This window comes from Melospiza melodia, chromosome 1 (genome assembly GCF_035770615.1).
Source record: "Melospiza melodia melodia isolate bMelMel2 chromosome 1, bMelMel2.pri, whole genome shotgun sequence".
NCBI classification, from domain to species: domain Eukaryota; kingdom Metazoa; phylum Chordata; class Aves; order Passeriformes; family Passerellidae; genus Melospiza; species Melospiza melodia.
In genome coordinates this window covers 114,444,635-114,471,119 of record NC_086194.1, presented here as the reverse complement: position 1 = coordinate 114,471,119, position 26,485 = coordinate 114,444,635, and the positions used below count along the sequence as shown (strand labels likewise).

Below are 26,485 nucleotides of genomic sequence, written 5' to 3'. Positions count from 1 at the left end.
ACCAATTCTTTCATCATCAGAAATCTAGATTGATCATCAATATGTTGTAAAATTGGTTCAGAGAAGCAGAACATGTGTGGTGTGGGTATTTTAAAGTCTCATTTGTATAAGACGTCTCCTATTCTACTTGGAATCTCATCCACAGATTCCCAACTCTTTGAAGTTTCCTTGAAGATCCTGGAGCCCTTCAAAATTTTTGAATTTCAGGTAGGTAAGCATTTGCGCGGATGCATGCGTTAAATTGGTCGACCCTCTCCCTATGTCTGCATCTGTGCTTCATGCTCCTAATTCCTTTTTCCTATCAGCTAGGCAGAACATTCAAGCTTAAAACACTGTCTTTTTTTATTCTTTATATTTATAGGGCTGTATTCTTGATTAAATATTTTGATTCAGTGTTTATTAATAAAATTATGTAGGAGTTTAAAAAAAAGTCTTTGAAAGGTTGTTTGATTTTTCTTTTTCTTTTTTTGAGGGAAAAGCCCCAACTTTGCATTTTAGACAGATGAGGGTAATCTCTAGGTCTGCATAGACCTGGCAGAACTTTATTTCTTCTTTCAGGTTTGTTCATAATACTTCTGTTGAATTTCTTGTTTATTCCGATAGGTTATTTTCTTCGTATGTTCAGACATGTAAAGAAGTGCAGATCCTATGAGGGTGCTGCAGTATCAGATTATGAATTTGAGCTAGATTTGGAGGCTGAGGACAAGGACTTAAGTTCTTTGTAGTGTATTAAGTTCTTTGTAGTGTATTCATCTTCATTTGAAGACTTTTCAGTGAAGTCAGAACAAAAAATGTGTCTTTTATCTGAAACTGTCTTTGGGTTACCTGTCAGCAAATGTAAATGATATCACCTTTGCTTCCTTTAAAACTGTCCCAGTAAGCATGGTTGAATGATAATTCAAATAGTGGTGATAGGCAATTGATCTTGAAAAATCAGAAGTCCCCAAATGCTGTTAGTTCTATAGCCCATACAAACATACCCGTACCACCAGAATGCTGTTTGCTTTCCTAAGAAGCTGCTCTGCAATCTCAGGACTTAGAATACTGATCTTTCAGTTTCCACATATTTGCAGTCAGTACTGTCCAGCTGGTTGCCTTTGCCTAAGAAGCAAACCTGCAGAACAAGTAATTGATAGTCACTGATCCCTACTGAGATGCACATATTCATGTCAATGTTTATAGTGTTAGTTTAGATCTGTCAGTAAAGGTGTGAAATTTCTTCTGAATTAAATATTGTGTTTACTACAAACTATCATAGTGTTGTTTTCTCATTCTCACAGGCAAGACACATCTTTCTATGATTAAATGATTTCCAGAATATTCTGGTTTTTGCTATGTTTTGTTAATATTGAAGATAAAAGATTGGATGATGTCCTAAAGCCAAAAAAATCCCAAGCTACACAAATGATTACTTGTACTGAAAAACACCAAATCCAATTCCAAATTTAGAAGAACTGTGTAGTAAGAGACTGCCCTTATTGTACAGAGCTTAAGGTACTCTCTGTTCCTTTAAGATTGATCAAAAGCTTCTGGGAATCAACATACTGTGATGAAAACAAGAGCAGAAAATAAAGGTTGTGAAATTTCTTTCTCAGACTGAATGTCTGGGTTCTGGTGTTTGGTGGTATGGGGTTTTTTAGTGCTGTTCTGTAGAAATAATACAGCAGTAGCAAATGCTTTTAGAATGCTCAAAACTGTCAGATCTTTATTAAATTTTGCGAGGAAATTGACCCTTATGCTAGGAATTGAGCAAAATGGGGATGCATCGTGTATATTCTTGTTACAGCTTTGGTTTGTATTTATTCCCAAGCTACTTTCAGAAGTAGCATTTCTTTCTTCAGTTTGTTCTCAAATCTCAAGTACCTCTGCATTCGGTGCTCTTCTTGGGCATTTTTTATGATTCTGGGAAATTTTTCAAAATCTCAGTAATTCATTCAAACATTGTGAAATGAAATAGGTCATAGTACAGTAAATTCTTTTTTCCTTCTTAGCTAATAAAATACACCTACTGATTAAAAAAGAAATTTCAGGTTTTTACATAGTATATTTAGTAGTTGTGTTTTTTATATAGCGCATGTAAGTAACATCACTTTGCTTCAGTTTCTTGAGTCTTGTTTTTTTGAATTCTCATCCTATGTAATGGGAACGTCATTTTTCTATAAAGATACTTCTATAATTAATTTGAGAAGTAGAAATCAGCAGCCCTCTTATCAATGCCGAAGGTTTCATTGCTTCCTTCAGGCTACTTTTTTGTCATTTCACAAAAGCCAGTTGAGGTACAAAGTCCAGCTTTTAGGATCTTTTTTTCCTTGTACTCTTGTAGTACTTCTAGGAGAGAGAATAATATGCGAGTTTCAGCATTAAGTTTGGTGATTAGTTATGACCGAATTAATAATGCTTTCAAGGTTTATTTACATTTGTGAGTTTTCATTCTGTGATGGAAGCAGTAGCATACAAATAGGGATTTTTTTCTCTACTGATTACAATATTCTTCTGCTGTGGAAAGTGTCTTTTGGGAACATTTCTGCTTAAACTCAACAGATCCAGGTTTTTGTTTTACTGTTGCTCAAAAACATTCTTTAAGCATTGCTTTTTGGCCTTTGATGCTGTGGTCATCTGATGTGGGTTTGTTTCTACCCTGTGTTCATAATCTTCACCCTTTTTGTCCACTAAAGGCAAACTGCACAGAAGTACTGAAATTGTTGCCCATACATTAATTACTGATACTTGTGGTTTAATTTTTTTCCACATGACATTATGGGTTATTTTTTAATACTGGAAGTATTAAGATTTAAAAATGTTGATAAAAGGACATCTCTAATAGTGTCAAAAACCACTGCAATCTGAGCTGTATTTACCTGGCTCTCAATAATTGGTGCTATCATTTCATTCTTTGATTTAGAAAAGATGATTAAGACCTGCTATTTCAGGAGAACAAAACCAAATAAAAATTTCAGGGTTTTATACCAGAAATGTGAATAAAAATGTGTTTATTTTTTTACTTTGCAGTTTGCCTTTGAGAGGCTCTACTTTACTATTATCTAAAGAGTGGGGCTATGTGGAGGAGATCCAAAGTAGGAGAAAATGGGGTTACTTTATCAGAAACTGGAGTTCTCCTATTGGGTCATCTCCTCCACTCACCCGCCATCCTCCCCACTGAGCTTTGCATCCTTGTGATCGGCTTCCAGTGTAGTTAAGGGAGTGTGGTACCAACGTGGATAAAGGGAGATGGGTCAACCTGTTTGACACATGCATGCTTACATACAAGAAATTCAAAATTTCAATGGCTCTAAGGTAATTGTGGCACCCTGAAGGAACTTCAAAAAGTGTTTTTCTGTGGAGGAGATTTTCCAATAGAATTCCAGCTAACGGTAAGTAACCCTGTTATGCCTATTACGTAGATGCCAGAAACTTGTGTGTGTTTTGATGCTCAACAGTGAAGAGTACAACTATTACTATATGGTAATGCTACTTATTCTCTTTTGAAGGTAGTCTTCAGAAAAGCGTGGTGTTATTCAAAATCCAAATCAGTGTATTTTACACGTTTATGACTGTTTAATTTCTGGCAGGTTTTACTGTGAATGACAGCTACAATCAACAGAGTCAATTTCCAGCTGTACAACAGCTGCAGGATTCAAGCACACTTGAATCTCAGGCTCTTTCAACGAGTTATCATCCACCAGCCCTTCTTCAGGTTCCAAATACAGACACTATTAATGTAGTAAGTACTACTTGAAGGCAGGATTAATTTTTCTGTGTTCAGTTGTGACTTCCTTGCACTGTTTCGTTGGTGATTAGGTAAAACAAGAAGTCAGAAAAGTTTTGAGATTTCTTCTCTAGATTGCTTATGTTTAACAACTGGAAATTAGAAACGTGAGGAGAGGATAAGTGCTTTGACTACAGTTTCTGAAAAGGAAGTGCATGCTTTGATGCTCTAGACCTAAAAAAATACTATAATGTTGGCTTGTGACTTTAAAACTAAGGAGAGGATATAATGTTATGAAATAATTTAACATTATTTCATTATATTCTCTTCTAATTATTAAATCTATATGTTTATAGACACATATGATCAAGCAATAAAAAAAGCACTACAAATCTTTAGGTCATCATTCATGGAGCTTGCATAATGCAGTGTATGATGTTTTTGCATGCTTCTCATGTGGTTAAATTTGTAAAAAGGCTCAATTGCTAAAAATACAGTTTAACTTTTATGACATTAGAAGTACCTAGCATGAAGACAATCTGTTGTAATGTATTTACCAAGATGACTTCTAGGAACTGCTGTCCCTTGAAGCTTGTTTGCAAAGTGCAAATGTTGTCAGAGAACTGATGTGGATTTTAGGATCTGGAAGAGTTTGAGTCATTTCAGCCTACAGGCTTCAGAATTTCCTTGTCTTCAGTTTTGAAATTTCTTGCTCTCAAGGATTATTCTGTTGTGACTTTTACTTACAGGAGTGTTCAGAAAGTAGTGAAGTTTGTCAGCAGCACTGTGTTTTGCTGCTTACTCAGTATTTAAAATGGCTGGTCTAGTTTTAAATTTAACTCCTCAAAGACTAGAAAATGTAGACAATTTAGATACATTTTTGTGGACATTCAGGGAAGTGTAAGTGTACTATGTTGTCTGTTTATTCCAGTTCAGTAGCTGAACATTTTTATACTTTCCTTCTCATTATGGAAGAGTGAGGTATTATATTGCACTCTTAATTTTCCTTTCAAAATGCATGAAAGCATAAATTTAATTACTTGTGTTGACTGTAAATGCTGTAATTTTTTTCTTGCCTATTTGTGAGACTATATTTAAATACTGTGTTACTGAAATTCACTTGAGGCTTTGATTTTTAGACCACTCGCTTGATGCAAGACCAGTCACCACAGGAAGAACTTGAATTGCACACCCAAAGGCCTCATTTTCTTGAGGATAATGAAGATCAAAGTAGGCGTTCGTATAGGTATTTTACACTTCTAGCTTTTGTCACAGAATTTCCTGAATGACTAATTATTACATGTAATTATTATGTAATTATTATACCTAATAATTACATGAAACTAACAAAAACTATTTTCTTCTAATAGATGTGAATATTGCAACAAGGGTTTTAAGAAATCCAGCCATTTGAAGCAACATGTACGATCACATACTGGTGAGAAACCTTACAAATGCCAACTCTGTGGCCGTGGTTTTGTTTCCTCGGGAGTTCTTAAGTCACATGAGAAGACTCATACAGGTAAACAGAGTATACCAGCTCTATGTTAGCTTAACCCATGTTTGGGTTTTGTAAATGTCCTGTGTGAGTAAATTTAAACAAATAGCATGCTACTTATTTGTTTCTGTTACTTTAAGGAGTTAAAGCATTCAGCTGTAGCATTTGCAATACTTCCTTCACAACTAATGGCAGCCTTACGAGGCACATGGCAACTCACATGAGCATGAAGCCTTACAAGTGCCCATTCTGTGATGAAAGCTTTCGAACAACTGTTCACTGCAAAAAACATATGAAAAAACATCAGGCAGTCTCCTCAGCTGTAGCAGCAGCTACAGATACAGGAGGAGGAGGTAAATGATTTCATTTTTACTTTTACAGTCCTTACTACATAAGAAATACAGATGTTTTGGTGGATTACATGAATGCTATAACAGTAATGGTACAAAATAACCTTCCAGCATGGATTATGTCTGCTGTTTAGAACTGCTGAAATCTCAAATATAAATTGTTTAAATAAGCTAGTTTTGCAGGATCTGTCCAGCACAGTAAAGGTATTGTATGTAACATAGCTGTTTTAGTATGTCACTGAAGTAGATATTTTGTCCTGTATTACTTAACCTGTGTTAGTTATTATAAAGATAAGAATTATAAGTCCAGCTTTTTTTTAAGTTAAGTGCAGACATGAGTAGTTAGACCTCTAAAAGAGCTTAAAGTCCATAATAGTGCAAGTCCAAGCACAAAATGTAGTGGCTGTGTTTTTAATAATAAACCCTTCTATTTTTTGTAACTTAAGCTGACAGATTAAACTAAACAGAAATGTGGTTTTTATTTTGGTTTGATTTTTTTTTTAATAATTAGTATTTTTTTTTTATTTTTACTTAATAGTTGCATGTGTTGAAGATGATGATGAAAGCTCTGAAAGAACTTCCAGAAAATCTCGTCCTGGTGTCATAACTTTTACAGAAGAAGAGACAGCAGAACTGGCAAAGATTAGGCCTCAAGAAAGTGCCACTGTTTCAGAAAAAGTTCTTGTCCAGTCGGCTGCAGAGAAAGACAGAATTAGTGAGATGAAAGATAAGCAAGCAGAACTGGAAGCAGAGCCCAAATATGCCAACTGTTGCAGCTATTGTCCCAAAAGCTTTAAAAAACCCAGTGATTTAGTCAGGTGAGGAATGGAAAATGTTCATATGTTTTTAATTTGCTGTATAGTTCACCAGAAACTTTAGGAATTACAGTTTCATATAACTCTTTATGCCCAAGTTGAAGTTTGAGTAATATTTACATAAATCTTTCTTTTTCACAGTGGTTCAAAAATGTGTCAAAATGTTACATATTCTGAATATGACTAATCCAGCTCTTTCATATTTATTTGCCTGCAGCATGAAAGTTATTATTATTATGAAGTTCCAGAATAAGTTGGGGTTTTTTTCTCTAATACTTGCATATAAAAACATGTAAAACTCTTTTCAAGACATTTCAAATACTTTAATCTTCTTGTTCTGCCTAGTCTGCCTAGTGTAATGCTAGTATAAGTATTTAATTTATTAATAAAGTTAATAAGATAGAAGATAAATATTTGTACAAACTTACATAAAAGTAGAATTTCACTTGTACATGTATCCTGGAATTATTAGGCATGTTCGTATCCATACTGGAGAGAAGCCGTACAAGTGCGATGAATGTGGAAAGAGTTTCACTGTAAAATCCACTCTGGATTGTCATGTTAAAACACACACAGGTCAGTATGGTTTTGCATGTCTTTGTTTAGAAGTTGTTTGCTTTCTTGATGAGCTGTTTAAGTACAGATTTTGCAGGGAATTTATGTTTCACTGTGATCTAGTATTTGGAGCTGTGGATGGCAATGCTAGGGGAAATTTCGTACTTGTGACACCATCAAATGAATCACATCAGAACATTCTGAATAAACCATGTTATTACAGTCTTCTGTAGGCTTCTAAAGCACAGTCTTAGCTCATGCTAAAAACTGTGTGTCCTGAATATGTTCATGTCAGATCTTCTGCAGCATTTCAATGATAAATGATTTTCCTGAGTAAGATGGTAGAGTTGAGGCAATCTTACATAATTTAGAGGTAAAAAACCCCCTATAAACATTAATGTTTTCACTGCTACATAAACTGGAAAATAAGAGTACCAAAATTTTGAGCGTTCAGCTGTTTGAATCTTGCATGTTGAATGTAAACCTAAATATTTGTAATATTTAGATTTTTAAGGGTTGATTTTTTTTGTATTCCTGAGAGAGGTCTGATTTTAATAGTAGTATTTTTCAACTACAATTTTGTGCTAAGTAAAAAAAGCCTTCTCCAGTCTTTCATACTTGTTTTCTTCTTAGCATTGAACTTCTGTAATAAACTCAGTTCTGAACTAATTAATTTCTAAAACTGTCTTCAGTTTTGTTAAGTTTCATTATGATCTTTTATCAAAAATAATAAAAAACAAGATAGAAAGTTTTTAATGCTGTAATGCATTATTATTTTGCTCATGGAAGCTCCCTTTTCATTTTACTGTATTTGTACTTTCTACTATTGTTTAGTAAGAAATAGTACTTATGTTACATGAAATTGTGTAGGTCAGGACAGACAGTAGCAGATAGTAAGGATAATGAAAGGAACAAAGCAGGGATTGTGTCATGTTACCTCGTGGTTCAAGCAGTTTATAAATTGTGGGACTGAATAAGAGATTGCATCCCTTTGCTTGCTAGCTTTAATAAAATATTTTACATTACTTTTATCCAGTTGTTTTCTGAATGCAGAAAAACTGGGTAAAAGGAATGGCCTTCAGTACAGTCAGTAGTAGTAAGTATTCTGGATTCAAGTTTCATTTTCAGTTTGCTGATTTTGTTCATAAGCCCACTAGATTTTTGTTGGAGAAATTAATTGTTTCCTCTTCTTAATTTTTTAGCTCTTTGTGGTTGTAAAGACGTTTTGACTATATATAATGGAGCTTTGTAAATTTTTATTTTAACATCCTTAAACAGACTTTCCCAACCTGCTATTCATTCTCTCTTTCATAATACATATAGTACAATTCTGATGGTTTGAGTCCTTGCTCATGTGCTTAAGAGCTCTTCTGCTGACTTACAGCCTTTTGAAAATTGTCCATGTAAGCCATTTGTGTTCAGTCTTAGAACTGGTTTTCTTTAGTTCATGGAAGGACTCTTTCCTTTCATCCTGTGACAGCATTTTTATTAAGATCTTTTCACATATAAAACCAGGGTAAAATTCCAAAAATCCAGATACACTGGAAATCTGATCTTCTTCAAGGAGCACTCACAGATTTGTGAGGTGTAAGTTTCACTGCAAAAGCCACATCCTTTTCCCTATTGTAATTCATTTTATCTTATGGAAGTTTTTTTCCATGTTTTTTATACTTGGGCCAGCTTGTGCTGGATGAAGTTTAGCTAATGTGCAGTTTTCTGCATTTGAGCCTAGATTGTTTTCTGGAATGCTGTCTTCATCTGTGGGCAATACCTACACTTGCTAGTCCATTGGTTTTATATTGAGAGGTACATAATTTATTTAAATGAATAATAAAAAAAATTACAGTACTAATATCTGTAATTCCCCTAAAAATAGTTCTGTTTGAAAAGCTACTCTATTCCTCACCTGTAAATGAAAGTTGCCTGAATAGGAACCTACCTGATACTGTCTGTAACCAGCATTGATCCAGAGAATTGGTCTGGGGCTTTACTGGAAGACTGGAAGTTTCTCAGAGAGGTATATGGTTCTTTGTCTGAGCAGTTAGCTCCTGCATCCTGGTGTAGCATGAAGTGGGATAACTGAGGTCACACACTATTGCATTTCTGTCTTCATTGCTTTTCCAGTTTCCTGATTACAGTTCTTTCAGATATATTGTTCCGGATAACAGCTCTTGTTAACTTGTTAGTTGTGTAGCCAGTAGTGTGGTGTGTCAGTGGCATAAAACACATTTAATTTTTTGCTGTATTTGGAAGCAGGGCCAATTTAGTGTTCACCATTCCTTGATGACTTCTCATCTGAATTTGTGATCATCTTCCCTCCAAGTTTCCCTTGTGGGCTTTAACTCGAGACTACTAAACTACTGAACACAGTTCAATCATCTTTCTTTTTTCTTTCAGATTCCTAACATTTACACAAAAGGCCCAGGAGTCAGCTCACAATCTCATTGCATATTTGAATAACAGGACTTCAGATGTTCTGTTTGTTCTTTCCTGCCTTTTTGTTTTTTGTTTGTTTTCTTCTCTCTCTCTCTCTGTCTCTCTCTCTGTCTCTCTCTCTGTCTCTCTCTCTGTCTCTCTCTCTGTCTCTCTCTCTGTCTCTCTCTCTGTCTCTCTCTCTGTCTCTCTCTCTGTCTCTCTCTCTGTCTCTCTCTCTGTCTCTCTCTCTGTCTCTCTCTCTGTCTCTCTCTCTGTCTCTCTCTCTGTCTCTCTCTCTGTCTCTCTCTCTGTCTCTCTCTCTGTCTCTCTCTCTGTCTCTCTCTCTGTCTCTCTCTCTGTCTCTCTCTCTGTCTCTCTCTCTGTCTCTCTCTCTGTCTCTCTCTCTGTCTCTCTCTCTGTCTCTCTCTCTCTCTTATTTTTCCACCTCCCTTTCTCCCAATGGGTGGGGATTTTTTATTTAGTGGGAAAAGATTGCTGGGTGGCTTCCTTTGTGGCACTGTGAATGTGGTGGATGACTTTGCTGCAGCCCAGATTCCTATTGTTTCCCTGGTTCATGTTATTGGGCTCTTTCTTGTCCATTTTTTGAAACAAAATATTGGCAGAGGTTTACTTAGTTTTGTTTAACAGTAAGTGACAACAGTGCGCCAGGGTTTTGTAATTTGAAGTAGGTTAAGTTGTAGTTCAGGAAATGGATAAGAGATTCTTCTGTGTAAATGAAAACTAGGATTTAATAGCAGGACTTAGAGGCACACATTGCTCTCGTGATTTCTTTACCAAATGCATTGGTTTCTTTCCCTTGTTTAGCTAGGAAGCAATATTGTGCTGGAAGGCCTGGGAATTTGGGGAGTTATAGTGGGTTTTCAGCTGCAGTGGCATGTTTTCTGCCAGATAGTTATATTATGCTTTTTGTGAATTGTATAGCTGTGCATATGGTTCTAGGAATGAACTCTGTAATTTGCTTTTATTTGTAGTACATTAAAAATTCAATTTGAGACCAAGGATATTTTTCAGATGTTATGCACTCCGAAAGGAGAGACAAAGAGGTCTGTGTTTGTATAGACCAGATTTCTGTACTTCTGGATTACTTTGTGGGGTTGATGTGTTGCTTTAGAATGTTATCTCACTTAATTTTAGTAATTTCTTACTTGTAATCCATTAATTCTGCTTAGTTAGGGCAGCATTGAAACAGAAGAATAAAGCTGCTGGAATTAAAAAGGATGTGAGTGGCTAATTAAGTAGGAGCCAAATGCTGAAGAGGTCAAGATGAAACTTTTAATTCTCCAGTTTATGGTCTGTGTAGTTGAAACAACTGGATTAATCAGGAAGATGAGATGAGGAGAATGACAGAGGGATGAAGGTTACCAAATAAGATTCTGCATAAAAGCTTTGAAAGCATATGGGGTTTTAGTAAAAGGAAAAAGTTAATATACTCTTCATTGAGAACCTTAATTCATCTGAAAAGCAGCCAAATGACAAAGTACAATTACTTCTAATTTATTATGTTCAAATTAGTTTAGAATCTATTACAGAGTTTGTTAAATGAATGATTTAGTCCTCTCAATCTTTTTAGGGGTTTAATCACTTATCTTTCTGGTTTTGAAACTTTTCTAGGCCAGAAGCTCTTCTGTTGTCACGTGTGCAGTAACTCTTTCTCTACGAAAGGCAGTCTGAAAGTCCACATGCGGCTGCATACGGGAGCAAAGCCCTTCAAGTGCCCACACTGTGATTTGCGGTTTCGTACGTCAGGGCGCAGAAAAACCCACATACAGTGTCATTATAAACCAGATGCAAAGAAAATTAGGAAGCCTGTTGCCCGGACTTCAACTGAGGCATTACAACCAGTCAGTCTTCTTAATTCATCCTCAACAGACCCTAATGTTTTCATCATGAATAACTCTGTTTTGACGAGTCAGTTTGATCAAAATTTACTTCAACAAGGACTTGTGGGCCAGGCTATCCTGCCTGCTTCAGTGTCAGGTAAAAATGGATGGGATGGGGGTGGAGGTGCTGGTGTGGTGATCAAGTTTTGAATTTTGCTTTCTATTAGAGTTTGGAAAGTTTTACCAAACACTGCTTGCCACACAGCTAAGAGTTTTACTGAATTCATGGTTTGATGCGCAGTGGTGACATGAATAGAAATTTACCTATTTACGAGTGAAATAAAAATATATACAGTTCACTTAGAAGTCTCTTCAGTTCTCCTGTGGTATTGCACTGCAGAGTGGAAGAAAATGCAGATAACAAATAGCTGGAGTACTTGTATTCTTTGTGGTAATACTTTATTGGTTTTATTTAAAAAGAAAAGAAGTAAAACAGTCTGTTTGTCTACACTAGTTATTTATGTGAATAATGAAGAATATCTTTTAAGTGCGCATCCTCTGTGATACATGTGTAGTTATTTCTCCAAAATAAAAAAAAAACACCCACACCAAAAGAAAACCAGCCAAAAGACCCCCAACCTCAACAGAAAGCAAGAAAACTCTTTAACAATACAAAAAGCTAATAGTGTAGGTATGTATGTTAGATAATTGAGTTCCTAAGATAGGAGGTCTCACCAATTGACAGTGACTAAAGCTGCGTTAGCACATTAAATGTGCCACAGTCCATTCTTTGACCAGCTGGCACAGAATACCCAACATGCTTCATGTTGCAAGAAAGTGACCTTTTGAGAATGATCCTTGCTAATTTCTAAATTTTTTTCAGGTATTTTTTGTGTAGGGGCTCACTGACTCAATGTTTGTGTAAGTGCTCAGGTAAACTTGGGACAGGGACAATTTTAAAAGCAGAATAGTGTTAAGGTGTCCGGAGACATGCCTTGGTACTCTTAAATGTACTACTTAGATTGTGGGTCTTGGACTGTCTGTCATTTCTGAAAGTGAGACTTTGATTTTATATGCTTTGGCATTTTTTTCGGTCCATGTCTATGATTTAGCAGGTATGCCCACAGATTCAGAGTATTATATCAGCCTCATATTTAACTGTAGCCATTCCAGCTTATCTGATTTGATCTAAACTGTTGTCCAAAATGAATAAATTGTTGATGTTCAGAAGATATTGATGTTATTTGATAGGTACAGTGAGTGATAAAGTTGTGATGAGAAATCGCTGGCTTGGATTTTTGAGCATATTGAGGTGGCGTGTTCAGCTTGTTCAGATGTCCTAAAATGAGACCTTTTTAAATTGAGACTAGTTATGTGGGTTTGGCCAGAGCAGGTATTTTTTGGGTACATTGTAAACCAGATTTATTATACTAAAGAATTTTGAAGAGGGAAGGATAGATGTTTTTGAAGCATCAGCCAACACTCTCCGAGGTTGATCACACTCAGGGTTGTTGGAAAAGAAGGTACATCAAACACAAGATGACTTTTTCTATATATTCCCTCAATACTTTTTGTAGAGATGGCCTATTCAACTTTTTTGAGATTAGAACCTTTTCAAGGTCTAAAGACTTTTGGATTTCAATTGCTAATGCACCTTTATATTCATCCATGTAAATACAGAGGATGAACTTTGATACTGAACCATGTCTGTGCTGTGCAAAATGTGGCAGTAACTTTATTGTGTATGTTCAGAGTCAGAATGTAAAACCCTATGTGTGTGCTGCTTTGTTTAGGTGCAATACACTCTCCAAGGAAATCTGAAACAAATTTTTCCAGATTTCTAATGCTAGTCTGGAGGGATTCTTGTTTTGTAAGCCACTAGCTAGTACCTAAATAGCAATCCTTAAATCACATGGAATTTATGAAGCTTTATAACAGGTAGTCAAATTACTTTATAATCAAATTATACACTTCAAATTATCTTTCTTGTCATAAATAAATGTGTGTGTGTGTAGCTTTTACATTGATTTAATTTATAAAAATAAGCACACTGAAAGAGGTAGTCAGTAATAGTAAATAAAAACATTACATTATAACTGTTTTCTTTGGTAGCTGGAGGTGACTTAACTGTGTCCTTGACAGATGGTAGCTTGGCCACTCTTGAAGGAATACAGTTACAACTTGCTGCTAATCTGGTTGGACAAAATGTTCAGATTTCTGGAATAGATGCCACTGGTATTAACAACATAACGTTACAGGTAAGTTGCTCACTGCTCCTTGCTTTTAATTCTGTAGAGTCACTTTGAGGGCTGAAGAAAATTGCAGGAGCCTACATAATCCTGGAAGAGTTCTTGAGTTGAGTGAGCTAGTAACATACTGTATCACTTGTACAATGTTAGAAGACGTTAAAAATAGCTGCACAATGGGGTATGTTTCTGATTTGGTTTCTTTCATTTTTTTCAGGATTTTTTACCTCTCAGGGATTTTGACAGACTGCTTTAAAATATGTGGTTTTTTCTTTTAATTGCATTTTGTCTTTAAACTTCAAAAGTACTTTGACTCCCACCCACCCCCAAAACAAACCCAAATTATTGCACGGAGTGTTCTTTTCTAAGCATAAGACACTGTGTTACTTCATAAGCTTTAAATGATTGAATTCACAATTTAAATTCCCACTGAGCTTATAAAAAGAATGACAGAAAGAGGTGAGATTATTGTATTTAAAACTTCTTGAGATGTGTGAAACAATGATTTTCTTGAACGTGGTTGTGTTTGATCAGTTGACAGAATTACTGTTGTTGGAGGAGCCCTCTGGAGGTCACCAGGTACAACCCCAAGGTCAGGGAAGGGACATCTGCAGAGTTGCGTTGAGTTGCTCATAGTCCCTCTGTTCAAGGAGGGTTCTTAGCATAAAATGGGGACATTTTCATTTTGTTTTTCTCAACTGCAAAATATCTCTGAAGAGGAAAATGTCTTATCTTTAAGTATAGAGAACAGTTGTTGGCTTGTGAAATGAGACCTTAATGACCCCTGGGCGCTGAAAAATTAAATAATTTCTGGTATCAGTCTTCCCTCTGCTCCATACTTTTTCACTTTCAAAGGCTTGGAGACTGTGATAAGCACTACATGCACTAATAGGACAGTACAGAATACCAGCAGTGTGTTTACCTGGGGCTAGGCATGCTGATATGTAACTGATCATGATTTCCCAAACCTTTTGCTGAAGGAAGAGAGGGAAAGTGAATCTGAATAGATTGGTTACATAGTCACTTTAGAGACTGGCTAGATATAGACACATAAAAACTAAATTTAGATTTTAAATTGTTATTTAAAAATTTTCAGTACTGTATATAATCTCTATGCAGTAAATATGTATTCTGGACTTAGGTTAAGAATATTCATTTAACCCAGTTTGTTAACTTCAGATTGAGTGCTGAAAACTTGTTTTTCAGATCGATCCGAGTATCCTACAGCAGACATTACAGCAGAGTAGTTTACTTACTCAGCAGCTGACTGGAGATCCCGCCATGGCTCCACAGAATCCCTCCCTCCAGGCAACAGAAAATGCAGTGCCAGCTAACGTGGTTATTCAGCCCATATCAGGCTTGTCTTTGCAGCCCACAGTAACATCATCTGCTAGCATGACAATAGGGTCCCTGTCTGAGCAGGAGTCTGTGCTGACAACCAGCGCTAATGGTAAGCACTGTCAGTGGTTTTATTGTGTGTTCAATTTTTTAATTTTACTCAGGGTATTACTCTCAGTGAGAAAATGTCGACCCCTGCCTCTCCCCACTCTCATTTTAATAAAATAAACTTGCGGTTCTTGCTTGAGCATCTTCAGCAAATTTTACAGCTTTGCGTTACCCTTTCTTAATATGATTTTTTTCAGAAGGTGAATTAGAGAGTAGGTTTAGATTAGCTATTAGGAAGAAATTTTTTACTGTGAAGGTAGTGAGGCACTGGAACAGGTTGCCCATAGAAGCTGTAGATGCCCCATCCCTGGAAGTGTTCAAGGCCAGATTGAATGAGGTTTTGAGCAGGTTGGTGTAGTGGAATTCATCCCTGCCCATGACAGGGGAGTTGAAACCATGTAATCTTTAGGGTGCCTTCCAACCCAGGCCGTTCTATGATTTTATAAAACAGAAAAATATAGAAAATACTTAAGAACTTCCATAGTTTTGAGCAAAATACAAAAATCTTCATTCTGAAAATCTTAACTGTAGAAGAATAAATAGGATGTGGAAAGAGTTTTTACTTTCTAGTGCAAGTTCTAGTATCTCCCCTTGGCTGCATCAATTATAGCATCTGAGAAACTAATGTATGAATTGCTCTAAAAAGTTCTGTCAAAAATTCTACCAAAGGATATTAATGGATTTTTTTTTGCTCTACCTCTTTAATTTAGGTGCACAAGACATTACTCAAGTCATGACTTCACAGGGTATGGTGTCATCTACAAATGGACAACATGAGATAATGTTGACCATAAATAATTCCAGTTTGACTCAAGTTCTAGCTCATGCTTCGGGTTCTACTACTGCGACCTCATCAGGAAGTCCTCAAGAAATCACTCTTACAATATCTGGTTTGTGTTTTTAAAAATCTTTAATGATACCGTAAAATAGATCTCTATTTTATAAAGTACCTATACAGTAGCATACAAGGATTTTCACAGTCCACAGTTTTCGCATGGCGTATTTTCCTTATATTCATCAGCTTTAAAAGATACTCCCCAAATCCACATTTGAAACCCAAACTCGTGTGCCTTGAGAACACTTTAGATTGGCCCACTGTTTTATTCATAACTTCAGTTAACAGCTGGATTTTTATAGATTGATCAAGTTGGTGCTTTGAATCTAGAGAAGTAAGATCCATATTTGTCTAAATATTACTAATCTCAGATGTTTCTGTACGTGTTAGTATCTGGATTTGCATAATCACACCTGTATTAAAAACTTGCCAAACCGGTGCATAAAAATCTGCATGGAAGTTAATTATGTGTTTTGGTTATATTTTCTACTTTTACTATTTTATGATCTGTTGCAAGAACAGTAGCAGAATAATGCTGAGACGATTCTAGTTACAGTAAGACTTATTTCTATTCAGGCCAAGATCTTATTCAGCATAATTCTGGAAGCACTGATCTGAACACTGGCCTAAGGCTGACAGCACCAGCCATCAGCAGTCAGACTACAGGTGCTACATTAACTATAAGCAATGACCAGCTTCTTTCTCAGGGCCCTTCACTAAATGCTCCAGGTATGCATACAACATTTTTTCTAATTGAAAATAATACTTTGTTTAAAAAGTAAATACTGGAATTAATGGAATAATCTTGCATGTCATGATTCGGGAACTTTGAGTGTTTTGTGTGTTTGTTTTCTCACAAGCTTTAAATTGTTATGTCAGTTTAAATTAACTTTATTCCACACAATAGTAGAAAAATGAAAACAAGAAGACGTGTCTTTAAATTAGTACTTTCAGGAAGTTACAGGAGTACTGAGGAGCTGTATCTCTAAACTGGAGGATGACAATATCTGGTGCCTTCACTGCAGAAGTGCTAAAATACGAAATTTGCTCTAATACTCAAATTTTTGAGTTTTTAAGTATGTTTATGAATTTCTACCTATATGTTTGTATATGCACATGACCAACTGTGAGTGCAATACTGTGTTCATAAAGCTACACTTAAATGTAATTTTTCTAATTTTATCATCTGACTGACAACTTTGGGTTCTTGTCTAGCAGTTTAACTGATTTTGTTGTTTCCACAATAGAAAATCCCAGCAATGGGAAACAGAAATTACTAGGTTCACTTAAAATAAATTTGTAGTTTAGTGTTTATGTATGTAACAGATTTTTTTTTTTTAACATTTTGCATATGTTCCAGAACTTAATACAACAGGGGGAACAAACCTTCCTCCAGCAACACCCATATCTCAGTCTGCAGTTTCTGCACAGAATTTGGTAATGTCTTCATCAGGAGTTGGAGGAGATGGAAGTGTCACTTTGACTCTTGCTGACACTCAGGGAATGTTGTCAGGTGGTCTTGATGCAGTTACGCTTAATATCACTTCGCAGGTAAGATGCTTTTCTGAACTGGCAGATAAATTTTTGTTTCTGTCTTACAGAACATAATTTCTTTTGCATAGAAAATAATTTTGTCCTGTAAATACATAATATTTGATATCTTAGTTAATTTTCCTTCTCCCTGCCAACTGTGTGAGTTTGACGTCTAGAAACATGAACTGTTGGAACAGAAGTGCCGATAGATTTTACAAGGTTTTTGTTTTTATAAATTAACAGATTCTACTGTTTCAAACATGGTTTGACATCAGTTTTTGGTGTTAGACCAAATACTTTATTATCACTATTCAGTAATACAACTTAGTACTCCTAATATATTATTTCATTTGGTAAATTTTTCTTTTCCTTCTTGTGAATGGGAGAATTGAACAGCAGTTGTGACAGTTCTTTTCACAGCAAGTAACAGAACAGAATTTAATTGGCTATCTTTAATAACAGGTGGCATTATAAGAAATTTTATAAAAATGGTGCTGTATGGACTGTCATCTCTAGTAACCTTACTATTAGTTTCATTTATAGCTTAAGAATTTTGTGGTGTCATCAAGAGCCAAAAACACATTTGGCAAATAGAATCTACAGAGTGGGGAGATAAAAAATAGTATCAAAAGACTACAAAGTGAAAAGGTTTTCAATGTGTGGTTGACATTTCAGTGTAGATTCTACATCTGAAAACTTGAGCTGTTTCTTCTATTTTCTTGGCTTAACTAGGTTTAGATTGATTTTTGACCTGAGTTAGTGTGTAAATGTATACAAATTAAATACTATTTATCTTGCATGTGCTGTGATTAAAACTGGTGAAGCAAAGTTATATGCTTGCTTCTGCAGTTTTTCACCAGGGAAGGGAAGAAAAGATTTCTTAAATAATTCTTATGATATGTTTTTCTTATCATATGTTTTTATGATGTGATTTCTGGTATCACAGAATAACAAAGCAGAACATGGTTTCATTTCAGGCTTTGTAATAATTTCAGTGGTAACATTTGGCAGTGTTGATTGTGAATAAGATCCCATGCCTACAGTTAAGGCAAGCATAAATAAAATTGAAATATTGAAGAATAATAATAGCTGTGCAAACACAGTTTATGTTGCAAGAAATCGTGGTGAATAGATAGGTAGTATGTAAAAGAACTGTGTTTCCTGGGGAAATTGAAGTCATTAAAAGTAGTGTAGAAATAGAAGTAGTTAGATATTAGTAATCCTATATCCTAAGTAGTGATTTTGTATCATGATTTCATGGGGTTTGGAAGTATGCTTAATCAAGAGGTTTGAATAAAGATACTGCAGGAAGGCCACGCAGGAGAGCAGAATACAGGACTTAAAGAAGGGCAATGGAAGGCTAAAGCATTCAGCATTTCATGCAAGGCTGGTAAAAATTGATCAGAACTGAATCTAGTCTTACAGACTTCCAGCTGTTGTTACCCTTAAATGGTTAGATATAAATGTAAAGGAGAAAAGGAAGGAAAACAGGTGCATTTTTTCAAATAGGGTTCTGAAATGTTTCTTTCTAAAGGAAAAAGAAAAGTACTGTTTAGGTGTGAAAAATTATGCTACTCCAGTCAGCTGTTTAAATGCAGCTTTTTAAATATAGTTACTTTATTTTTTTTTTTGTACTCTCCTCTTTGACAGGGTCAGCAGTTCCCTGCTATACTCACAGATTCCAGTCTTGCTAGCCAAAGTGCATCAGGATCACAGCAAGTAATACTGGTGAGCCATACACCCCATTCAGCACCTGCAAACTCTGATGAAATAACATATCAGGTAGATACTATACATTTCTGTATCTTTTGTGGTAAAGGACTTCAATCAAAATACTGGAACAATGTCTTTTATCTTGAATTATGAAGCCTGATGTCATTCCCAAACAAGGGTTTTGGGAAGAGGTTCTCTCTAACTTTCTAGTTATGCAGATACTGTTTTAAGTTTTGAATTAAAAAGCACTTATATGTATATTCATGCACACAAGAAAGAAATGTAATTAATAATATGTTTCTTTCTACAAATCACATAATCGTGTGTTCAACACAGACTGCTCCAAAAATTTCCAAGTGGCTATTTAGAAAATAAAAATAGATAAATTTTGGAGCTATGGGGGAAAAGTAGTACCTATTGGTATACTTTTTCCATTCTCTTTCTGAATCCAAGTCGTTTCAGTGATGGTGCAACATAAAGTCTTTGCAACGTCTTATGCCTTTGATCACAATAGAAACTCTTACATAAGTAATACAGTTCTGGTATTAGAAAAAGTGGTCCAGACTTCTTTTCTTGAAGGCAGAATGAACGTTTTCTACCAGCCTGGTAGGGCAAGCTCTAAAATAGGAGAAATGAGAGGGGCGGATTGTGACTTGATTTGTTGCTTTCTATGTTACTGTATTTAGGATTCCTCTGTATGTATAAATTATCTGAAGAAAGTAGTTTTTCCAGGCAGTTCTCACTAATCAAAGTAGTACTGCAGCACACCACCATCCAAGTCTATCAATTTGGCATTGTGTTTCAGTACTTCTGGAGGTAGACCTTTACTTCCTTATGAAAATAGAATCCCTAATAAAGAAGTTAACCAAATAGAAAATATTCTTCTCCTTTACAGAATCAGAAATACCTTTTTTCCTGTCCAGAATGCTTTTGGCTTTGAATTTTATTTGGTGACAGATTGAGGATCATCTGCGTTGTTCAGGAGCATAAAACTGAATGTAGAAAAATATGGATACACACACGCACGTTCTATTTATGATGTGTTAAGTCAATTTTATCGTGGTTATTAATGTTGTTTTCTTAAAATACACGTGTCATTCTTTAGAGCAATGAAACAGAAGTTCATATTTACATATAACTGACTTCTTTTGTGTCTTCTAAATTGCTTGCAGATGCTCTCCAAAAATTTGTCGCATTGAGGTAGATTTTAAAAAATAAACCAATGTGGATGTGCTTATGAAATTACCTGATAGTGTATTTGTAAATTGTTACAGGTGGCAGAAGTTTCCCCTAATGTGAGTAAAAGCAGTCAAGCAGAAAAAGAAACTCGTGGGCACCAATGTTTTGAGTGTAGCCAAACCTTTTATTCCGTCACCATGCTGACACACCACTGCAAAGAGGTTCATGGCAAGGAGCGAATACACGTTTGCCAGATCTGCAATAAGGCCTTTAAGAGGGCAACACATCTCAAGGTATTTGGTAATAACAGTTGATAGTTCTCTAAACTCCTTTTGTTTTGGACTTTCTGTGATATTAACAAAAGGTACCTATTAGCCCTTTGTCTTTGCTTTCCCTTTACAGTGTGAGAGGTGTGCATCTGAGAGAGGGAGTCTAAGTGATAATGTATGCACAGATAGAGAACTCTCTTCTGGAGCATGGAGAGGATTTTAATGCATATGTTGACTACAGAATGAAAATGTTAATGCCTGTCATGCAAGTAGTAGTGTCAGGAAAAGATTTCACTTATTTTATTTGTATATGAATATCATCAATGCTAATCCTGATTTCCAGATAATCTTTTGCTATCTCAGGAAGTTACCTGCTTTAGAGTCTTACCATTTCATTTGTAGATGCTCTGTCATGTGAGTACAAGTGATAGAGGGAGCATTTATTTTAAAATGTCTTTATATTATTGCTGTTGTCTAGTGATATTTTCTCTGTTTTCTCTAGATTATGAACAACCTAGTACGTCCTAGTCTTTTTAAAAAATTAGTGATGTATCTAAGTTCTTAACTGTATTATAGAATGTTCTTGTTAGGAATATTGGGTTGTACTAGACAAGTGCTTTATTCAGGCCAGTATCTTACCTCTGAGACATACTTAAAGGAAGTAATTTGAAGAGCTTTAAGAAAGGAGTAAACATACAAGTTGCCCAGAATCTTGCCAGCTTCCCAGAATTTATAGCAAGAAATTTTTGGAGCCAAAGGCAATGTATTTATATTTATTTATATTTATATTATCTTTTAGGACACCTCTTCAATAGATTTCATTTCATTTTGATATAATATTTTAATGAAATATACTCTCTTTCTGAAGTTCACCCTCTTGGAGTGATCAAGTCTGTCAACTAGACTATTGAAAACTATCATAAAATGTATTGTTGTGAAGCTCTTAACCTCTGAGTTAGAAGAAATTTTCCAGGGGAAAAAAAACCCAAAGGAGTCTTGATACTTGTTTTCCTTAAGTAATGATAACAAACTCCAAAAATCAGTCTCTCTTCAGTTTGTTTTCTTAAAACTGGACCCATCTTAAAGATACGACAAGATAACTTCTTACCCTAGTATGTCCCTTGGATTATTATCCATAACTGATTTTTCAGGAAGGCAGCGATTGAAGTTGCAATAAGAAGTTCAGGGGCAGTCGCAAGAGACTTCAGGGCCTTGGGACAACTTGTTAAGGGATCAGTAGCACAAGTAATCTTCTCCTCTGTCCTTCCAGCTGCAGGGTGTGGTGTAGGAAGAGCTGGCAGATCAGTAGCTGTCTCTGAGACTGGCATCACCAGCAGAATTTAGGGGGTTTTGACCATGGATTTGTCTACACAACAAGCCTGCTGCAGATGGGCTACACTTGTCTCAAAGGGGGACAAAGATCTTCTCTGAGGAGTTAGCAGGGCTCGTTGAGAGAGATCATCAAACTAGGTTTGTAGGGAGGAAGGGATAAAACCAGACTTGATGGAGATAAGCTTGAGGGCAGCACACCAGTGTTTGAGGGTTCATGTGCCAGCAAGGCCCTTCAAGCTCCACCCCAGTGTGCTGAGGACACGTTTGAAATGTCCCAGTGCTGGTGCGTGCAGCACTGTAGTCATCTCAGTGGAGGTAAGGGAAATGGTCAGTGACCTGCCACACCACTTCAACATGCACAGTTTGTCTGTAGCACTGGGTGGAATCCACCCAAGGGTACCAAGGGGCCTGTCAGAAGAGCTTGCCAAACCACTTCTACGATGAGCAGTGCTGGCTAACCAGGGAGGTACCAGTTGACTGGATCTTAGCACCTGTGATGCCCCTCTACCAGGGCTGGAAATAGGATCTGGGAAACTACAGGCCTTTCAGCCTGATCTCAGTGCCAGGAAAGGTTATGGAGCAGCTCATCTTGTGTGCTGCCATGTGGCACATGCAGGACAGCCAGGAGATCAGGCAGGGTTTATGAAAAGCAGGTCCTGCTTGAGTAACAGGATTTTCTGTGACAAAGTGACTTGCTCATGGAGGAGGGAAAGGCTGTGGATGTTGTCTACCTGGACTTCAGCAAAGCCTTTGACACTGCTTCCCACAGCATTCTTCTGGAGAAACTCAGCTCCATGGCTTGGACAGGCTCAATGTTTGCAGGGAAAAACTTGGCTATATGTCCAGGCTCAGAGTGGTGGTGAATGGAGTTACATCCAGCTGATGGCTGGTCACAAGTGGTGTTCTCCAGGGCTCATTACTGGGGCTGGTTCTGTTTAATATCTTTATCAATGATCTGGACAAGAGGATCAAGTGCACTCTCAGTCATTTTGCAGACAACACTGAGCTGGCCAGGAGTGTTGATCTGCTGGAGGGCAGGAAGGCTCTGCAGAGTGATCTGGACAGGCTGGATCAATGGGTTGGGGCCATTTTGTGAGGTTAAACAAAGCCAAGTGTTGGGTCCTGCTCCTGGGTCATGAAAAACCCCAGGCAGTGCCACAGGCTGGGGGCAGAGTGGGTGGAAAGCTGCTGGTGGAAATGACTGGGAGAGCTGAGTGACAGTGGCTGAGCAAGAGCCAGAGTGTGCCCAGGTGGCCAAGGAGGCCAATGGCTCCCAGCAGGAGCAGGACAGTGGCTGTCCCTCTTTACTTTGTGTTGGCAAAGTAAATCCCGTGTTCAGTTTTGAGCTCTCAGTTCATGAAGGACATTGGGGTTCTGGAGTGTGTCCAGAGGAAGGCAGCAGAGCTGATTAAAGGTATGGAGCACAACTCTTAGGAGGAGCAGTTGAGGGAAGCTGGGGATGTTTAGCCTGGAGGAAAGGAGCCCAGGGGTAACTTAACACTCTCTGCAACTTCCTGAAAGAAAGTTTTAGCCAGGTGGGGGTTGACCTTTACTGGATAATGAGCAATAGGACAAGAGATAATTACCTCAGTTATGTTAGGAGAGATTTAGATTGGATATCAGGGAAAATTTCTTCATTGAAAGGCTTGTCAGGCACAGCATGTAAAGGGAAGTTGTTGAGTCACCAACTCTGAAGGTATTTAGAAGATGTGTAGATGTGGCACTATGGACAGTGTCTTAGCAGGCATAGTTTAGTGGTAGACTTGTCAATGCTGGTTAATGGTTGGCTTTGATCTTAAAGGTCTTAAAGGACAATTTCATTTACCACTGGACCATCAGGTACTAAAACAAATTCCACCCGTCATCAGACTCTTTATCAAGGTGTTGATAGCAGCTTCAGTTGTGAGCAGACTTTAACAGCAAATTCAAAGATAAATGTTGGGGTTTGGCTTAGGATTTTGGGAAGAGATCAGCCATCTGTTACTTGTGGATTTCATTTTATACTGGTGCAATTCTGGAGATCACCAGAAACATTAAGGGCACTACCAAACTTCAGGTTTTTCAGAAAAATCCAGTAAGAGGTAAGGTTATCAGTGTTTAGATCCCAGTACTTAACATAGGTGTTTTTTCCAAAGATGTCAGTACCAGCATTTTCATAATTATACACAGGAAAATGCTCTTTAGAGATCATGTACAAACACCTCCACCCCCCACCCCCAGTGTTAAGGCTTTTCAGTTAAGTGACTCAGACTCCCCTTCTGATGTGGGTTACTGTCCTGTTTTACAGCTTCAGAGCAGAGAAACTTCAGACATGCACAGTGACTAAACTGTCCAGTTTTATATGAATATGTATTGGAATTATCTGGAAGTTGACTGTTGATAGTAAATAAGGCACAGACATGATTCCAAGTTAAAAGGAAAAAGGCCTTATCATCTTATTAAAACAATGGAATGAAACAAACTTTTTATTGCCACACTTTGAGAGGTGGTTACAATTAATGTTTCAGGAGTGATGGGGTATAAGAGTGGCATACTAATGCAACGAGCCATTTCAAAGAAGGTTTCCTGGTCTTATTTTTTTTATTAGATAATGCTTGTTTGCTACCCCAAGATAATTGCTCTCTGAAGAATATAAGAATTGCACAAATAATGTTGTAAAATATCACAAAATCAGTGAAATACTAACTATGTAGATAAAGAGATGATTGCACTTCACGAATGTTGTATTTTCATGAACTATTTTCAAAAGAATATTTATTTTACAGGAAAAGTATGAGAGGTGCACAGATCAGTGGAACAGAATTGCATCACAAACTGTTTCTTCAGAGAAAGTTGGCAGAAAGTTTTACAGGGCTATCTGGATATGTTGTTTGCATTGAAGTAGAAGATGGGGTGGGAGTCATTGGGATTTGGAGGTTTGGTTTTTTGTTTGGGTTTTATGGTGAAAGAAAGAAGCAACTGCTTTCAGATAATTTTTTTGAAGTAGGTTATAGTATGCTTCCACCATTTCAATGCTTGAGGGGGTTATGAACAAGATAAAACCTAAAGATTTTGTTTATTTCCACCTAAGCAGGGGTTTTAAGATACCTAATTTTTCTCAGAAGACCTTATATTATTTCCCTATAATACTCTATTATTATAAGTACTGTGATAATAATATTCATCCATGTAACTGTCTCGCTGATTTTCCAGTGTAAACAAACTCTGCAGACACAGTTTGCTTCAGTTCGTGGAGTGAGGAATAGGACTTCATAGACATCAAGAAGGCTTATTGTTTAGGTATAGTAAAGACTAATTAATAGTTTAGTCTGTAATCAAATAGACTAGAAAAGAATATCAACACACATTTTAGAAAGTGGACAAGTATTTGCAGTACTGTTTCACAGACAGTTCTTGATTAGATTTTTTAGTTATATATATTTTTATTTCTTTTCTTTTGTAATTCGAATTTTGACTTGGTACTAATAATGAAAATGAAAAAATAATAATGAAAAATGAAAAAATTAATAGATAACATAAATACTCTTCTAAGTTTGAAAAACATCTGGGCCTAGCATCAGTGTATTAAAAACACTGAAATTAGAACTGTTATTGATGCTTTTTCATGAAGATAGAACATCCTGCTATCTTACCATTAAGAACCTTAGTGATTTAAGTTTCTGTTTTTTTTCAATTAAGAGTCCATTGTGAAGTGGTTCTGTTTGCATCTTGCCATCGTGCAGCTGTGTGTGTATGTTGTGATAGTTGCCTCTTTGAGGCCTGTGCAGTTTGACAGTGTTACCAATTCAGGTGCTGAGGAATGCCCACATATCAGACAAGGAGGGAGATGGATGCTGTAGAGGAGAGGGGGGGAAATCCTACGTTAGTTTACAATGCACAGTAGTCAGAATACCTCTTTGTAGATGCACAGAGCATTTAAAGAACTCTGGTTTGGTTTTCTGTATTTTATTTTGCTTCAGATAATTAGTAAAGGGACTAATATATGCCAAAAAAAGAAAGACATACAGTTACTTATGGAGTTTTTCAGAAGTGTGAAGACTGATGGTTAGAGAGAGTTGATACACAAAAATAATCTCTAATTTAAAAGAAAAAAAACAGTGCAGGCTTCCATTTTCTTCCAGCTTGTCTGCTGATGACTAAGATCCTCTGCTTTTGTCTTCAAGGTGTCAATATATTTTTATGTTAAGTACTGAAGTGTTTTTAAAGGGTCTGAAATTTATTTTTTTTCCCTATGCTGGCTTAGGAGCACATGCAAACCCATCAGGGTGGACCTTCACTGAGTTCCCAGAAGCCTAGAGTATTTAAGTGTGATACTTGTGAAAAAGCTTTCGCTAAGCCAAGTCAGCTGGAGAGACACAGTCGCATCCACACAGGTGACACCAGAAATTGTTTTTATCTTGAGAGGTTTTCTTAGCAATGTCTGGGTGTTATGTTTGGAGCCCTTGCTTATGCTTTCAGCTAACTGCATTTAAATGTCAACTTAAGCTTAAAAAACCAAGTAAATTTCTTTCTTCAAATGTATGGTAATTGAAAGGAGGAACAGCAAACTTGAAACTCATGTGCACTAAGCTGGTCTTTATTTTGGGACTGGCAGTACTGCAGTGATAATGTGAGTGCATGAACGGTGTCTAAAGGTTTGTCAGCCTTTGAAAGAGATAAATCATATTTTAAAGTATTGTTTGAAGTGATTTAAAAACACTGGTTATGACCATCCTCAATCATACCAGAAGAATGTGCAAATGAGGAGTGTGC

The 26,485-nt window shown here is 36.6% G+C and overlaps 1 protein-coding gene across 7 annotated transcripts in view; it reads left to right on the top strand.

Moving 5' to 3' along the window:
- ZNF236 (zinc finger protein 236) overlaps positions 1-26,485 on the top strand; it is a 74,493-nt gene that overhangs the window by 43,521 nt on the left and 4,487 nt on the right. For 5 of the 7 annotated variants that reach the window (XM_063165101.1, XM_063165080.1, XM_063165118.1 and 2 more), the window contains exons 17-31: positions 3,570-3,721; positions 4,846-4,952; positions 5,077-5,228; positions 5,345-5,557; positions 6,093-6,372; positions 6,842-6,945; positions 10,972-11,337; positions 13,293-13,438; positions 14,633-14,876; positions 15,583-15,762; positions 16,284-16,436; positions 17,068-17,258; positions 18,891-19,022; positions 20,228-20,425; positions 25,977-26,106. In XM_063165101.1, coding sequence (XP_063021171.1) covers positions 3,570-3,721; positions 4,846-4,952; positions 5,077-5,228; positions 5,345-5,557; positions 6,093-6,372; positions 6,842-6,945; positions 10,972-11,337; positions 13,293-13,438; positions 14,633-14,876; positions 15,583-15,762; positions 16,284-16,436; positions 17,068-17,258; positions 18,891-19,022; positions 20,228-20,425; positions 25,977-26,106 — 2,748 coding nt within the window. The remainder of the gene's footprint in view (positions 1-3,569; positions 3,722-4,845; positions 4,953-5,076; positions 5,229-5,344; positions 5,558-6,092; positions 6,373-6,841; positions 6,946-10,971; positions 11,338-13,292; positions 13,439-14,632; positions 14,877-15,582; positions 15,763-16,283; positions 16,437-17,067; positions 17,259-18,890; positions 19,023-20,227; positions 20,426-25,976; positions 26,107-26,485) is intronic. The other 2 variants (XM_063165110.1, XM_063165119.1) reach the window with 2 other exon arrangements.